This window comes from Saimiri boliviensis, chromosome 1 (assembly GCF_048565385.1).
Source record: "Saimiri boliviensis isolate mSaiBol1 chromosome 1, mSaiBol1.pri, whole genome shotgun sequence".
Lineage (NCBI taxonomy): Eukaryota > Metazoa > Chordata > Mammalia > Primates > Cebidae > Saimiri > Saimiri boliviensis.
The window spans coordinates 144,886,123-144,903,764 of NC_133449.1; the positions used below are offsets into that span (position 1 = coordinate 144,886,123).

The 17,642-nt window shown below is 43.5% G+C and overlaps 1 protein-coding gene across 5 annotated transcripts in view; it reads left to right on the forward strand.

Moving 5' to 3' along the window:
• The first annotated feature begins 4,379 nt into the window (after positions 1 to 4,379).
• Positions 4,380 to 17,642, forward strand: part of PHLPP2 (PH domain and leucine rich repeat protein phosphatase 2) — a 77,310-nt gene continuing 64,047 nt past the window's right edge. For 2 of the 5 annotated variants that reach the window (XM_039479099.2, XM_074405875.1), the window contains exons 1-2: positions 4,380 to 4,516; positions 13,914 to 14,200. In XM_039479099.2, the coding sequence (XP_039335033.1) occupies positions 4,418 to 4,516; positions 13,914 to 14,200 (386 nt within the window). In that variant the 5' untranslated portion in view covers positions 4,380 to 4,417. Of the gene's footprint in view, positions 4,517 to 5,016; positions 5,097 to 8,168; positions 14,201 to 17,642 lie in introns of those variants that run through there. The other 3 variants (XM_074405878.1, XM_074405889.1, XM_074405883.1) reach the window with 3 other exon arrangements.

Genomic DNA, 17,642 nt, shown 5'->3' on the forward strand with positions numbered 1-17,642 from the left:
TCAAGCAATCCTCTCACCTCAGCATTTGTAGTAGCTGGGACTATTGGTATGTACCACCAGGCCTGGCTAATTTTTGTATTTTTTTTCCTTTGGTAGAGACAGGGTCTCATTATGTTGCCCAAGCTGGTCTTGAACTCCTGGGCTCAAATGATCCACTAGCCTGAGCCTCCCAAAGTTCTGGGATTACAGCTTTGAGTCTCCGTGACTGGTTGTCAACTCTTTTTTTTGGAGGTTGGAAGCTTTAGGTTTTCTGTTACTCTGATGATCCCTGACAGTCCCTTGATTGAGAAGAGGGAGGGTGTGATAGTCCGGATTGAAAAGGGGAAGGGTGTAGGCCCTAGCAGTTATCTAGTTTATGCAGAAGTGCCCTTTGGTACTGTTAGATAAGCAACATTTCTATAATCTTATGCATGACTTAGTTAAAATTCGTAGTTGTTTCTAATAGTAAATTTCGTTGGCACCTTCATTTACTATAATTAGATGAAAATATAAAAGCAACAATAGTTTAGCTAGTAATAGACATTTAATAATACAAGAAATAGCATTCAGATTTAAATTTCAATTCAGAAGCACCAAATTAATTTTTATCATTTCTAAGCATTTTCTGTCCTATGTTCTTTCCCCAGTTCAGTTGTCCCCATATTTGGAAAATATCAAAATGTTTACAGAAAAAAATTTCTCCAAACTTTGAAGCTAAGTAAATACTGACTGTTTATTTGGAACCAAAATTAGGACTGTCCAAATATGCTCAACCTATTGGTATAATAACAAGAGATTTAGGCCTGAAGATGACTTTGTGGATCACTGAAGGAGTGGGAACTAAATATAAGTAAATAAAAGTCTTTCATGGTTCCTCTACTAACATCTGATAGACATGAGCTTTCCTTCTCCAGACTTCCCATTATGTAGTGAAAATCTGGAAAAGTTTCTGGCATGAAGAATGTGTGTGCATATGTACATACCAGAGAGCTGGAGAGGGGAAACACAGCTGCTATAGGAAGGAGACAGAAAGGAGAGATCCTGATGACTTCTCTGTTTCTTGGCTTGATCTAAACAGTGATTTTTGTAATGATGAACCTGCAGTGAGGGCAGATGGATTTTCACACACACACAAAAAAATCCCAGGGGAATTTATTTTTAGGGTTAGTCTCAGCTGTTTACCATTTCCAGAAACTGTAGTTACATAATCCTTGGCATACATAATGCACACCGCCTTGAACTGGGGGAGAACATCAATATGTGACCTTTGAAACAAAGCATAAAATGTTAATGGCACTAAGTGATTTGAAAAAACTCAACTGGTTGTCACTTCTGAATTGGATCTTTAATGGTGGGAAACATTAAAGGTAGGTACGTCATAAATTAGCCACTGAAACTTTCAGATGGATTTTTTTTTTTAATGTTTTCCCTTTTGAAAGAGGGACTACTGTTGCTAGAATGAAGTAGTAAATAGCAATGTTTAGCCCACTATCCCATTAATTAAACAACTACACACCACTGCTGTTCCCCAGCATGAACTTAAACTTTAGTTTTGGAACAAGATCTTGCCCGTTTGTGTAATCAGTCAATAAAGAGCTTCTACACGTGAAATCTGGAAAAGGTAATGTGTAATACTCAAGAAACAGGCTCTTAATGGCTAGGTGCGGTGGCTCACACCTGTAATCCCAGCACTTTGGGAGGCTGAAGTGAGCAGATGGCTTGAGCTCAGGAGTTCAGGACCAGCTCGGGCAACCCGGTGAAACCCCATCTCTACAAAAAATGCAAAAACTAGCCAGGTGTAGGTGCCACTCGCCTGTGGGTGGTCCCAGCTACTGGGAAGCTGAAGTGGGAGGATCACCTGAGACCATGGAGGTCGAAGCTGCAGTGAGCCATGATTGTGCCCAGCCTGAGCAACAAAGCGAATCTGTCTCAAAAAAAAAAAGTTTGAGACAGAGTCTCCCTCTGTCGCCCAGACTGGAGCGCAGTGGTGTGATCTCAGCTCACTATAACCTCCACTTCCCGGGTTCAAGTAATTCTCCTGCCTCAGTCTCCTGAATAGCTGGGACTACAGGTTCATGCCACCATGCCTGGCTAATTTTTGTATTTTTAGTAGGGATGGGGTTTTGCCATGTTGGCCAGGCTGGACTTGAACTCCTGACCTCAGGTGATCTGCCCACCTTGGCCTCCCAAAGTGCTGGGATTACAGGTGTGAGCCACTGTGGCCAGCCAGAAACTCTTGTTCTAAACCACATTTTTTTCTTATCACTGCTTGTCTGCCCTTCATCAAATTTGCTTGTCTCCACATAGGTGGCTATTCTTTATATACCAGTTTTCTTGTTGGGAGAAATTACCCAGCAAGCACTGAAATGGGAATCCAACTACTTTGAGTACTTTCCTTGAAAATAATTTCAAGGTGGAAGGAAAATTCAGGAGGTGGATGACTAAGAGCGTTTTCCTCCTTAAACCAGACTAACAGTGACAAATCATTGACAAATCATTTTTAATGCATTAAAATGAGACCAAGAAATGAAGATTACTGGAGATTGGAATTTTGGTATATACAAAGCTAACTCATGTGTAGGGAGAAAGTAGGTCAGAAAAAGGTCAGAACCTGCAAGAGCCAAATTTGGTCTTGGCATTTAAAATATCTCCAAATGGATATGTATCTCAGATGGGGGACACAGACTGCCCTTTTAAATCTAAAAGTCTTGTACTAAACCTGCAATTAAATTATTATCTAGACCCAAACTATGGCCCACGGGCTGCATGCGGCCCCCTGAGGCCATTTATCCCGCCCCCCGCCGCACTTCAAGAAGGGGCACCTCTTTCATTGGTGGTCAGTGAGAGGAGCACAGTATGTGGCGGCCCTCCAACGGTCTGAGGGACAGTGAACTGGCCCCCTGTGTAAAAAGTTTGGGGACGCCTGATCTAGACATACAGTTAGTCTGAACGAGGCAAACTGAAGCAATGGATAATAGGTGATATATAAATAAATAAATATATATATATATATATGTATGTATGTATTTATTTGGAGACAGGGTATCTCTTTGTGCCCAGGCTGGAGTGCAGTGGTGAGATCTCAGATCAGTGCAACCTCTGCCTCCTGGGTCCAAGCGATTCTCATGCCTCCACCTCCCAAGTAGCTGGGATTACAGGCGTGCACCACCCTGCCCAGCTAATTTTTTATATTTTTAGTGGAGACAGGGTTTCACTATGTTAGTCAGGCTGGTCTCGAACTCCTGGCCTCAAGTAATCCATCTGCCTCGGCCTCCTATAGTGCTGGGATTATAGTTCTTCAAAGGTCAAGAAATTACTGTTTTGTGCTGTTTAACTCCTTATAAATTGCTTGAAGATTCAACACCCTCTGTACGAGGGGAAGCCCTAAAAATCCACAAGTCTAGAAGCCTTCCTAGGAAAATTTAGGAGTTGACAGAGTGCTTTCCGAGAAACTGAAAGGATCTTCAATTTAGAACTTCAGAATTATAATGGCTACTATGAATCCCCAGTCTACATTAGGCACTTTGTACTCACTAAATCTTCATCATAACTATTTGGCAGATTTTAATCTCTATCTCACAGCTTAAAAACCAAAGGCTTAGATCAAGTAAGTGCACAGAGGTATAGCTCTAAAGAAGGGCAAAGCCAAGATCTGGAATCAGGCTGGCTGACTCCAAATTTGGCCGACTGGCCACAAAACTACCATCACTGCAAGAACGAAAAGAAAAAAAAAGAACAAAAGGAAAATAAGTTAACTTTGAAAAGTTTTTTTTTTTTTCTGAATTAGCCTTGCAAATAAATCATAAAAGGCTCACAGGCCATATTACTGCTTGAAGGAGAGCGCCAAATGCTCCTCACCTTTGCTCCATGAAGAGGAACGGGATTAAAACGTGGCTGGGAGGTGAGCTGACGTTTTGTACGATGTCGTGTTGAATTTGCTTAAGACGGTCGCACGTATCTCCGATTAGGAAGAGAAAAGACCTTGCCAAGGTGAATATTCTCAATAGTTCGTTCAATGGATTGGCAAGTGAGGGAAGTTACAAGAGCCACCCTGGGCGGAGGGCAGCGTCCTGGCACAATTCACAGGTGCAGGCGCCACCTGCCCCTTCCTCCCGCGGGTTTCTTGGAGGGCAGGGACAGCAGCAGACACCTCTTCTTGCGCCGTAGTCCTCCAAGCCTAGGGCGGCGGGCAGTGGAGGCTCCACACCCTGCGGTGGCGTCAGGTTCCGCCACGCGAGCTTCGGCCTCCTGGCGGCAGGGATGAGGCTCCGCCGCGCCCGGGCCACACGGCGCCCGCAGCTACGCAGGTTCAGCTGGGCTGCGGGAGGGGCGGGGCCGGGGGGCCGCGGGGGGCGGGGCCGCCGGCTGCTCGCGCGCGCCGCCGAGGTTCCGCACGCCGTCGCGCCGGCCGGGCGTCGCTGTCCATCCTCGGCCGCCCATGGGGGAGGTGGAGCCCGGGCCCGCGGGCCCGCTGGAGCCCCCGGAGCCGCCCGAAGCGCCCGCGAACCGCCGGCCGGGAGGGATCCGGGTCTTGAAGGTGAGGCGGGCAGACGGGTGAGCGAGCGGGCGGGCCGGCGGGCGGGCCGGCGGGCGGGCGGGCTAGGGACGGAACGCGGGAGGAGGGTAGAGGCCCCCGCCGCTGCCGCCCCCGCCCCGCGCGGTGGCTGAGGCCGCCGGTCAGCGCTGCCCGGCTTCAGTCAGTCGGCCGCCCCACACCCGGCCGGGGACGCGGAGGCCTCCGCGCCGCGCCCCCACCCAGGCCTCGGCCGCCTCGGTCCCCCACCGCTGCTCATCCCTGGCCGCGCGCCGCCCGCCTCGCAGGCCCACGCCTTCGGACTGCGGGCAGCCGCCGCCCACCCGGACCCTTCGCCGCCCCGGGCCGGCCCCTGCCTGCCTCGCCGCGCTCGGGGCCCGGAGGCCGGCTCCTGGGGGCTCGAGGGCCGCGGGCTCCTGGCACTGGAGCGGGGCTGGAAGTACGCAGGGCTTTCTCCCCTCTCGGACACCTGAAGACACCACCTCAGCAGGAGGATGGCGGCGGCGATTGGCCGGCGCCGCGGAGGGCTCGGGGCCCCGCCGGGTGGAGCCGGCTCCTCTGCCCTCGGGGCTCGCTGCTCGAGGTGCGGCCGGGAAGGACGACCCGCCCCGCTTGGAGCGAGAATCCCCGCTGGAGCTGCGTCGCAGCGACTCGCAGGGCGTGTTGCAGGAGGGAGGAGGGGCCGGGCCGAAAGGGGCATTCCTGCTCGCGGGAGCGGGGCCGACTGCCCAGGGAGACGGAATGGGGGAGCCGTTATGCAACAGGCAGCTAGCGGGGCTTCTTGGCAGGAATTGGGGGAGTGGGAGGATATGAAAACAGATGCAGGCAAGAGGGGAGTGGAACCTTGAAGGCGATGACAAGTAAGTTTGGTGGGGCGGCGATAGTGGGGAGAAGATGGTTAAAGGGAGGGGTTGTGGGAGGCTCACTGGGTGGAGTTTTTTACTAGCATTTGTAAGAGTTGCAGAGAAATTTTTCTGTAGGTCAAATATGTAAACTAGGTGTCCTTCCGGAGGTGGAATGGAATTCTTTCTAGAGTTCTACTTGAGGAATGCAATATATGAAACTTGCCCGGTAGAAGGATGGAAAAGAAAGAAAATTTAGATTTGATGTGTTTCAAAAATACATTGCAAAATAATGAAAACATATGATGTTAAAAATACATTAAGTAATAGTTTATTGGGATTGAGTTTGAGCAATATTTACATGTTATGAAGGTTGTTAGTACGATGTCCCAAAGATGGGAATGCGGAAAAAATAATAGAACATAGTGAATCCATAGAACAACAAAAACTAGAACTCTGTAAAATATAAAACATAAAACATTTTTTTTTGTGTGCTGCTGCTTCTCAATCTTTATTTGTTTATTGTTATTTTTTTAATACAGAGTCTTGGCTCTGTTGCCTAGGCTGGAGTGCAGTGACTCAGTTGCTGCAACCTCTCCCTCCAGGTTTCAAGCGATTCTCCTGCCTCAGCGTCCTGTGTAGCTGGGATTACCGGCGCGTGCCACCATGCCCAACCGATTTTTTGTATTTAGTAGAGACAGGGTTTCGCTATGTTGCCCAGGCTGGTCTTGAACTCTTGGTCTCCACTGATCCTCCCGCCTTGACCTCCCAAAGTGCTGGGATTACAGGCATGGGCCACCGTGTCCGGCCTCGTACAGAAGTTTTCTTAAGTAGCTGAGTGGTTGAATTTTGTGCCAAGTGATGCTGGAAAAAAAGTAGTACAATATTTGGTCAGTGTGGGGCTGAAAGAAAAAAAGAAAAAAAAAGTAGTTCAGTAGAAGATTCTCTGAATTGGGAAGAGTCATCTCCCACTCATTGTTTTCCGAAGATCCTTCAAAAACTTCATTCTTTTTTGTAACTCTTTTATACTTAATACCAAATCATGAACATCATTATCATCAAATAATACAGATATTCATCAAAAAGGCGAATATAATAAAGTCAGTATAACTTAGATGAAATCTAGTTCCACCTATCCTGGGATATTGGAAAATTTCCTTCAAAATATGCTCCCAATTTATTTATTTTATTTATTATTTTATTTTATTTTATTTTATTTTTTTGAGACGGAGTTTCGCTCTTGTTACCCAGGCTGGAGTGCAATGGCGCGATCTCGGCTCACGGCAACCTCCGCCTCCCGGGTTCAGGCAATTCTCCTGCCTCAGCCTCCTGAGTAGCTGGGATTACAGGCACGAGCCACCATGCCCAGCTAATTTTTTGTATTTTTAGTAGAGACGGGGTTTCACCATGTTGACCAGGATGGTCTCGATCTGTTGACCTCGTGATCCACCCGCCTCGGCCTCCCAAAGTGCTGGGATTACAGGCTTGAGCCACCGCACCCGGCGCTCCCAATTTATTTAGCGCATTGCTGAAGCATAGGTTTGTAAATTTTCCAGATGTTTCGTATGATTTTGGGTTTATGTTTTTTTAAAAATGTTTTTTAACTTAGCTTATAGAAGATATGAAGTTACAACTAATGTAGTCAGTGTGTGCCATGAGATTCATTTTTTGGGGGGGTGTTTAGCAAAGTACATATAAACAATTATTGCCAAACAAATTTAAAAAGATTTTTTTTTTACAGTCATGGCCTCATTCTTTCACCCAGGCTGGAGTGCAGTGGTGTGATCATAGCTCCTGAGCTCAAGTACCTCAGCCTCCCAAGTAGCTAGGACTGTAGGCACATGCCTCCTTAATTTTTATTTTTGTAGTGATGGGGTCTCGCTTTTTGGTCTCGAATTCCTAGCCTCAGATGGTCCTCTTACCTTGGGCTCCCGGAGCACTGGGACTACAGGCATGAGCCACTGCACCCAGCCCGAAAAACTATTATTGTTATTATTATTTTTTTTGAGGCAGAACCTATCTCTTGCCCGTGCTAGAATGCAGTGGCGCCATCATGGATCACTGCAGCTTTTATCTCCTGGGCTCAAGTGATCCTACCTCAGCCTCCTGAGTTGCTGGGTTCACAGGCACATTTTTTATTTTTAGTAAACCACCCTGTTGCCTAGGCTGGTCTTGAACTCCTTGGCTCAAAGGCTCTCCCTCTTAGGCTTCCCAGAGTGCTGGGATTATAGGCATGAGCCATGGCACTCAGCGCCAGAACATTTTTAAAGCACTGATATATTCTTCCTCTCCCTGTCTCATCCTACCCCTCCATACCCCTTTCACAATATTTTATAACATGTATATTCCCAGAGATGAGTCTATATTGTTTTAAAGTTTTGAATGCAGAAATGTATCTTCTACCTAAGAGTATTTCACATTCTTACAGAACTATCTGAATATGGAGAGTATGTGAATGTTTAATAGTATATCACCTTTGAACTGATCATTGCCCTCATAGATCACCTTTATTTTTAGAATTTAAAGTATAAAACTGGGCTGGGCATGGTGGCTCAGGCCTATAATCCTAGCGCTTTGGGAGGCTGAGGCAGGTGGATCACTTGAGGCCAGGAGTTCAAGATCAGCCTGGCCAACATAGTGAAACTCCGTGTCTACTAAAAATATTTTTTTCTTTTTTTTGAGAGTTTTGCTCTTGTTACCCAGGCTGGAGTGCAATGGTGCGATCTCGGCTCACGGCAACCTCTGCCTCCTGGGTTCTGGCAATTCTCCTGCCTCAGCCTCCTGAGTAGCTGGGATTACAGGCATGTGCCACCATGCCCAGCTAATTTTTTGTATTTTTAGTAGAGACAGGGTTTCACCATGTTGACCAGGATGGTCTCGATCTCTTGACCTAGTGATCCACCTGCCTCGGCCTCCCGAAGTGCTGGGATTACAGGCTTGAGCCACTGTGCCTGGCATTACTAAAAGTATTTTTTAAAATTACCTGGTCATGGTGGTGCACATCTGTAATCCCAGCTACTTGTGAGGCTGAGGCAGAAGTATCGCTTGAACCTGAGAGGCAAAGGTTGCAGTGAGAGCCGAGATTGCACCATGGCACTCCAGCCTGGGTGACAGAGTAAGATGCTGTCTCCAAAAAAAAAAAAAAAAAAAAGTGTAAAACTAAAGTAGTGAGTACTTAATTTGTGGCTTACCCTGAAGACTTTTGCTTTATATATATATATATTGTTTTTGTTTTTGAGACAGCATCTCCCTCTGTTACCTAGGCTGGAGTTCAGTGGCACGATCTTGGCTCACAGCAATCTCTACCTCTATGTTCAAGTGATTCTCCTGCCTTAGCCTCCAGAGTAGCTGGGGTTACAGGCATGCGTGCCACCATGCTTGGGTAATTCTTTTATATTTTTAGTAGAGACAGGGTTGGCCAGGCTGGTCTTGAATTTATGACTTCAGGTGATCCTGCCCACCTCGGCCTCCTAAAGTGCTGGGATTACAGGCATGAGCCACTGCGCCCGGCTAGAAAGATTTTTAAATCTTACTATGCTCTTTGTATACTTGTTTGATGTAAGAGGTGATTGTAATTGTGTTCCCTTTTAAATAAATTTGTGATAACAATTTTGTAAGAGTAAGGGGAAAATAGTTTTCTCAATCTAGCAGTTTCAGTAGAATGGTGATTCTAAAAGTTGAAAGCACCTCACAGGACAGTGTCATCTGCAGTCCTAGCTGTTAAGAAGGTTTTTCCAGCAGTTACCTGATTTGTTAAGCAGTGGAGCAAGACATTTTTGAGAAGAAGAAAGCACTAGGTAATTCAGCAGTGGCTAATAATAGCTAAGCAGTCTGTCTAGATTGTTGCTATAAGCCTTTGCTTGGCTTAATATCCAGGCCTTTTAAGTGCCTGTTGGTCAGGTTTAAGAGAATGATATCTACTGAAGTTGTAACTCAGTAGTTTATCTTCTTAGGGTGGAGTATATCATGTAGACAGGAGGTAGATCCTTTAAGGTAAATGATGACCAACAGTGTGTATATTTTGTTGTATTTTTTATTTTTATTTTAATTTTTTTAGAGATGGGGTTTCACAACATATGTTGCCCAATCTGTTCTTGAACCCCTGGCCTCGAGTGATCCCCCCGCCTTGGCCTCCTGAAGTGCTAGGATTACAGGCTTGTATGTTTTGATAATCTAAAGTTCCTTAAGGAATTTATAATCTAAGAGAAACATATATGCACTAAAAATGGCTGTTAAAAATCCTCACAGAATTAAAATCAGGCCTGGTGTGGTGGCTTATGCTTGTAATCCCAGCACTTTGGGAGGCCAAAATGGGAGGATTGCTTGAGCCCACATGTTCAAAACAGCCCGGACAACATAGCAAGACCCTATCTCTAAAAAAAAAAAAAAAAAAAAATTAGCTGGGTGTGGTGGCATGTGCCTGTGGTGGCATGTCCAGCTACTCTGGAGGCTAAGGCTTTAGGATCACTTGAGGTCAGGAGTTCGAAGCTGCATTGGGCTGTGATCACTACTGTAGTCCAGGGGTCTTCATTGACTTTTCTAAGATTTAGAAGATCAGTGGACCGTTAGTTGACTTTGGAAAGTTTTTCTGAAGAAAACTTTTTGTTGGTTGTGTGGAACAGTGTCTAGTTCTTTCTTCTCCACTGAGTGCAGAATGCTTTGTATAAGGGTGCTGTACTGTATGGAATACTGTTTTCAGATGGTCTGGTTAATCTTTCCCAAAGATTAAAAAATGAGGAATAGGCCGGGCGCGGTGGCTCAAGCCTGTAATCCCAGCACTTTGGGAGGCTGAGGCGGGTGGATCACGAGGTCAAGATGTCGAGACCATCCTGGTCAACATGGTGAAACCCGTCTCTACTAAAAAAATACAAAAAATCAGCTGGGCATGGTGGCGCATGCCTGTAATCCCAGCTACTCAGGAGGCTGAGGCAGGAGAATTGCCTGAACCCAGGAGACGGAGGTTGCGGTGAGCCGAGATCGTGCCATTGCACTCCAGCCTGGGTAACAAGAGTGAAACTCCATCTCAAAAAAAAAAAAAATGAGGAATATTTAAACTTTAGCAGTATTTAACTGCTCAATATTTAACTATTAGTAGTATTTAACTATTCAGTGGTTAAAATTGTTTAGTAGTACAAATATGGTCCCTGTGTTTATGCAGTTAGCACTTGAAAGCTCTTTCATTCTGTGATGTTCAGCTTTGAGAAAACACATTTGATGAGAAAAGAGAGATCTAGTTCTCACTTGTAGCAGGGATTTATCCTGCTTCTCTAAAGTTAGAATCAGTAATCCTCATGGTTTTGAATAGCAATGCCTAAATCCCCAAGATCTGTAAAATGATCAGTTTTCTTGAGTTATTCTAAATTTAAACAATAAAGCCATTCTCACTCTTGTTTTTCTTTCTTCCCACATGGAAATATCTGCTAACTTTTCATTCCTCTTTCTCTACCATCTTTAGTAATGTGTTACCCTCAAATATTTAATCTTAGTAATTATAAAAATAATATTTGCTATATTTATAGATATTTCTATTTTCCAATGAGGAATACTACTGAAAGTATTTTATTTACTTGCATTCACTTTGCAGCTGCTGCAAAGATGTAGGGTTCTCTGTAGAAATGGGAATTTTTGGCTGGGTGCGGTGGCTGCTGCTTGTAATCCCAGCGCTTTGGGAGGCCAAGGTGAGCGGATCACAAGGTCAAGAGATAGAGACCATCCTGGCCAACATGATGAAACCCCGTCTCTACTAAAAATACAAAAATTAGCTGGGTGTGGTGGCAGGTGCCTGTAATCCCAGCTACTTGGGAGGCTGAGGCAGGAGAATTGCTTGAACTGGGAGAAGGAGGTTGCAGTGAGCTGAGATTGCGCCACTGCACTCCAGCCTGGGGATGGAGCAAGATTCTGTCTCAAAAAAAAAAAAAAAAAAAAAAAAAAGGAGGTGGGGATTGTTTTCCCCCAAGTTTGTTCAACTTCTTGCCAGAGCTGATTGGACTAATTTCTGTGATGTCAGCTGAGTTCTGCAAACATTTCTGTGTCACCCAGGTGTTAACATGCTAGAAGTGGAGAAGAGGAAGAAATACCAAATAAAAAATTAAAACCCATTGTCATAGATGTAGTATTAGAGGTATACTCAAGGAGAAGAAGTTCTTAATTCTCTCTAGGTAATTCATTAATTCTGTCTACTAAAAATGTCTGATAGTCATCAATTCTCTCTAGGGGGAGTGGGGATGGGAAATATGGAAGGCTCCATAGAGAAAGTGATTCCTGAGTAGAATTTTGAAGAACAACTTGTCATATGGATGAGATGGAGAAGAACATTTCAGACAAACCACAGAATTGTGGTGTACTTGGTGTGTTTGGAAAGGTACAAGTAGTTGGATGTGATTTAAACTTGGAGTAAAGGGCAGTAGTAGAGAATGACACTGGAGAAGTACGGCTCTGGAAATGTCAGTGGAAATTTCTTTTTTATGAAAAAGAACAGAAATAGCCCATCATAAAAATAGAGCAGGCAAATGCTGGTCTTTAGAAGCTTGTTAAATTACCTGTAGAAATTATTTTTGCTTTGAGATAACTTTGTGATATATGAATTTCACATACCTAAATTATCAAATGCCACAGTAATTTTTTTTGAAACAGGACAGGAATAGAAGGTATATTTGTGCAGTATTGTGTTGATACTACACTTGGCTTATTAGGGATGTAAGGCAAAGGGGTAGGACCCTAGAGAAACATGCATTTTCATAAGGAGACATGTACAAAAATGTTTATTACTGGATTGTTTCTAACAGTGAGAAATTGGAAGCAAACTAAATGCTGTCAACAGGAGAGTGGATAAAGTTTGGTGTATTTGTATAAGGGAATATTATTCAAATGAATGAACTGGGTATATTAACATAGTTATGTCTTTCTTTTTTTTTAATAAAGATGCGGTTTCACCATGTTGGTCAGGCTGGTCTTGAACTCCCGACCTCAGGTGATCCGCCCACCTTGGCCTCCAAAGTGCTTGGATTACAGGCATGAGTCACCGCACCTGGCCAACATAGTTATGTCTCTAAAGCAATATTGAACTAAATAAAATTACAGGATGAAACATAAGTATTGCTAAGGATTAGAGGTGAAGTTTAAATTATGGTTATAGATAAATAATGTGTATGGTTTTAGATAAATACATTTATGGCAGACATTGAAAATTCATGGAATGACAAATACCAAATACAGTAGTGTGTTTCTGGAGAGAGAAGGAGGGGATGAAATTGTGGTCGGGTACCAGAGAGCTTCAGCTGTATATGTAGGAATGTATTGTACACAAATTTTTTAGAATAATGATTTGAACTAAATATGGCAAAATATTAAAGTTTCTTTTTTTATTTTTGTTTTTTAGAAACAGGGTCTCACTCTGTCACCCAGAATGGAGTGCAGTGGGGCACAATGTAGGCTTACTGCAACTTCTGCCTCACAGGTTCAGGTGATTCTCCTACCTCAGCCTCCTGAGTAGCTGGGATTACAAACACATGCCACCATATTCACCTGATTTTTGCATTTTTTGTAGAGATGGGGTTTTACCATGTTGGCCAAGGTGGTCTTGAATTCTTGACCTCAAATAAACCACCCACCTCAGTCTCCTAAAGTGCTGGGATTACAGGTATGAGCCACCTTGTGCAGCCTAAAGTTTCTTTTTTTTTTTTTTTTTGAGATGGAGTCTTGCTCTGTTACGCAGGTTGGTTGGAGTGCAGTGCTGCTATCTTGGCTCACTGAAACCTCTGCCTCCTGGGTTCAAGCAATCCTCCCACCTCAGCCTCCCAGGTAGCTAGGATTGCAGGCATGTGTCACCATAGCTGGCTAATTTTTTTGTATTTTTTAGTAGAGATGGGGTTTCACCATGTTGGCCAGGCAGGTCTCGAATTCCTGACCTCAAGTGATCCACCCGCCTTGGCCTCTCAAAGTGTTGGGATTACAGATGTGAGCCTTTGTGGCCAGCCAAAATATTAAAGTTTCTGTTTTTGAGAGACAAGGTCTTGCTCTGTCAACCAAGGTAGAATTGCAGTGGCACAGTCACAGCTCACTGCAACCTCAACCTCCCAGGCTCAAGTTGTTCTCCACCTCAGCCTCTCAAGTAGTTGAGACTCTAGGCTTGTGCCACCATGCCTAGCTAATAAAATTTTTTTGTTGTTGTTTTTTGTTGTAGAGATGGAATGTTGCCATCTTACCCAGGGTAGTCTTAACCGCCTGGCCTCAAGTGATCCTCTCATGTTGGCCTCCCAAAGTGCTGGAATTATAGGCCTGAGCCGCCGCAACCCACTGTTTGTTATTCTTGACATGTTTCTGAAAGCACAAGAAAAAGAGTCAAAGAAGATGATGGATGGAGACATAGACAGCAGTAAAGAAAATTAAGTTATCTGAGTTATTACAAATGAGCGTGACAGATGACGTGCTCCACAAAAGAAGGGGATACTTGAGCAGAGTGTTGGGGAATATAAAGTAGAGAGGTGGGGTGAGGACTGAAATGTCTAATTCAGTCAAATATTCTAGCTACTAATTTCTTTCTCTTGATTTTTTTTTAGAGAAATATGAAACGCAATGGGAGCAGAAATTGTTTGAATAGGAGAAGTAGGTTTGGTTCTCGAGAAAGAGACTGGCTAAGAGAAGATGTAAAGAGAGGCTGTGTTTACCTTTATGGAGCAGACACTACCACTGCCGCTACAACCACCACCGCCTCCTCTTCCTCTTCCTCATCCTCCTCCTCTGACTTACATCTTGTCCTTTGCACTGTAGAGACACCAGCATCAGAAATATGTGCTGGAGAGGGAAGAGAAAGTCTTTACTTACAGCTTCACGGAGACCTGGTCAGGTGAGGTCTCAGTTTTACCACTATAATTCTGCTGTAATATAAATAATATGTATTTCTGCTTAGAATTGGACTTTAGGATATTAATTCTGCTGGAACTGATGTTGATTATGGACTCACTGGGCTTCAAGATTTGTCCTTGGAAGGCTGACTTTATGAATCTTGAATTTAAAAACTATTAGACAAAGGAATAGTTGAGAGTTCTTTCATTTGGAATACACCACAGATCAGATATCTAAATTTAAAATAAGTATTTTAAAAGTTAAATTTTTTTGGCTGCGCACCATGGCTCACATCTGTAATCCTAGCACTTTGGGAGGCTCAGGTAGGTGGATCACTTGACGTCAGGAGTTTGAGACCAGCCTGGTCAACATGGCAAAACCTTACCGCTACTAAAAATATAAAAATTAGCCAGGCATGGTGGTGCAGACCTGTAATCCCAGCTACTCGGGAGACTGAGACATGAGAATCTCTTGAACCTGGTAGGCTGAGGTTGCTGAGATCATGCCACTGCACTCCAGCCTGGGTGACAGAGCAAACTCTGTCTCCGGAAAAAAAAAAAAAAAAGTTCATTATTTTGAAAAGTGTAAATAAAATGAAATTTTTAAAAAGGGTAAAGAGTGCGAAGTACTTTGCTCTCTCCCATTCCCCAGCTACCCAGGCCTGTTCTTAAAGATAGTTATTACCAGCTTCTTATGCATCCTAGGGATATTCTATTTAATTATAAGCATATATGTGCCCATGCATGAGTATGTATATCTATATCTATCATAAATTTTAAAACTAATGGCGCTATATGCAACACATTGTTGACTTAATATCTTTCAGAGATCTTTTCATGTTAATATTTATATAGCCGTCATTTATTTAATGACTGCAAGAGTGTTCAATTAATTTTAGCCAATCTTCTATTAATGGACATTCAAGTTGTTACCAGTTATTTGCTACTACAAGAAGTGCTGCAATGAGTATCCTTGTATCTGTGATATCTCTCTTATTTGGGAGTCTATCTGTATGATAAACTCCTGCAAGTGGAACTGCTGGGTCGAAGGATATGAGCATTTACAATTTTGATAGTTACTGTCAAATTCTTCTTCATAGAGGTTATATTTCCATCAAAAATATAAAAGTACACCAATTTTCCCCTTAAAAACATGTTAGTGTTACATTTTATGTATAACGACAAATACACATGCATGAGCTCAGACTTGCTTGTAAATAGAAATGATTGTTAACAGTTTTAATATTAGAGAATCATAAAGTGCATTCCAAGGACCAAATCTTTTTCTAAGCCAAGTGACTTAGATTTCTGTAAATGTGATAAGAGTTTTGTTTTGTTATTTTAATTTTCATTTCTCTTAATGAATGAGCATATTTTCATGGGTTTAAAAGGCATTTGTGGCCGGGCGCGGTGGCTCAAGCCTGTAATCCCAGCACTTTGGGAGGCCGAGGCGGGTGGATCACGAGGTCAAGAGATCGAGACCATCCTGGTCAACATGGTGAAACCCCGTCTCTACTAAAAATACAAAAAATTAGCTGGGCATGGTGGCGCGTGCCTGTAATCCCAGCTACTCAGGAAGCTGAGGCAGGAGAATTGCCTGAACCCAGGAGGCGGAGGTTGTTGTGAGCCGAGATCGCGCCATTGCACTCCAGCCTGGGTAATAAGAGTGAAACTCTGTCTCAAAAAAAAAAAAAAAAAAAAAAAGGCATTTGTGTTTTGAAATATTTTTATATAAATGTGAAGAAAATATTTTTATAATAGTCTTAAACTATGCATGTGAGCTCTGAGTTAGCTTTTTTTTTTTTTTTTTGAGATGGAGTTTCGCTCTTGTTACCCAGGCTGGAGTGCAATGGCGCGATCTCGGCTCACCGCAGCTTCCACCTCCTGGGTTCAGGCAATTCTCCTGCCTCAGCCTCCTGAGGAGCTGGGATTACAGGCACGCGCCACCATGCCCAGCTAATTTTTTGTATCTTTAGTAGAGACGGGGTTTCACCATGTTGACCAGGATGGTCTCCATCTATCGACCTCGTGATCCACCCGCCTCGGCCTCCCAAAGTGCTGGGATTACAGGCTTGAGCCACCGCGCCCGGCCTGAGTTAGCTTTTTAAAGAAAACCCCACTCTTCGTTCTTTAAATTAGATGTCAAATAAGAGCTCTTTAAATGCCTGACCATGATTTTTCTCTCCTCCCTATTTCCTGTCATTAAAAAGGTGTCTTGAAACAATTCAAAGCTGTGGATTTAATATTGTTGAAAGTGAAAAGGAAGCTCCCACTTACACCTTAAAAGTGTGGTAATAATAGTAACACCGTTAGCTGAGCTAAAATTTGATGTCATTTTAAAAGTCTAAACAGATCTACTATGTGTTCCTTTTAGGATTTGGACTAATTTCTGAAAATGTAGATTAGCATTTAAATGTTTTTCTTGTTCACCAGTTAACTACCTTTGCTAAATCTATTTTTAAAACCAAAGGATCAGACTGGGTGATCCGTAGGCTTTTCTAAGTCTTAACACTGATTGTGATCTAATTTTATCAGGTGGAAAGACTTGACCTAGATTATATCTGGTAGTGATTGATTGAGTTCACTTATTTAAGTATATGACATATTCATTTGTGTAGTAATACTTATATATACAAAGGTACTAGGAATGTGAAGAAAAACTCACGGGAATTGGCTTGCTGCTAGTAGTTGTGTAATTAGTTAAGAATCCAAATGTGATAGCTTATTTATGTGAATCTAAATTGTACTTAAAAGTGAGGAGGTTGTTTCTTTTTAGCCCTGTAGCCTTCATCACTTACAATGAGATAGCGCTTTGAAGGTATAATTGATTAGAAGATAATGAAAACACTATTGAACTGTGGTTTCAAAGAATGAATATATTTTCATTGCTGGAGTAAGACCTCAAGAACTTTTATCCAGCTAAGGATGTTGATGATGGTTGATTTCAGCTAACATTAAGTGCTTTCCTGTGTTAGTGTGCTTAGTGCTTGATGCACATTTTCTCGTTAAATCATCACAGTAACTCCAAGGGCGGTAGAATCTTTGCTTTTGGATGAGGAAGATTGAGGCCTTGAGAGAGGTTCAGTAACCTGCTCAAGGTCAGGCAGGTACTGCCCTGCAGTTGAAATGCCTGAATCATTCAAGGTAGATGATGGACTTTGTTCTGAGTAAAACCCGGCCATGACAGACGAGCTGGCACAGCAGCGACCCTTCCTCGGTTTCACTATTTTTTTTTTTTGAGATAGAGTTTCGCTCTTGTTACTCAGGCTGGAGTGCAATGGCGCAATCTCGGCTCACTGCAACCTCTGCCTCCTGGGTTCGGGCAATTCTCCTGCCTCAGCCTCCTGAGTAGCTGGGATTACAGGCACGCGCCACAATGCCCAGCTAATTTTTTGTATTTTTAGTAGAGACGGGGTTTCACCATGTTGACCAGGATGGTCTCGA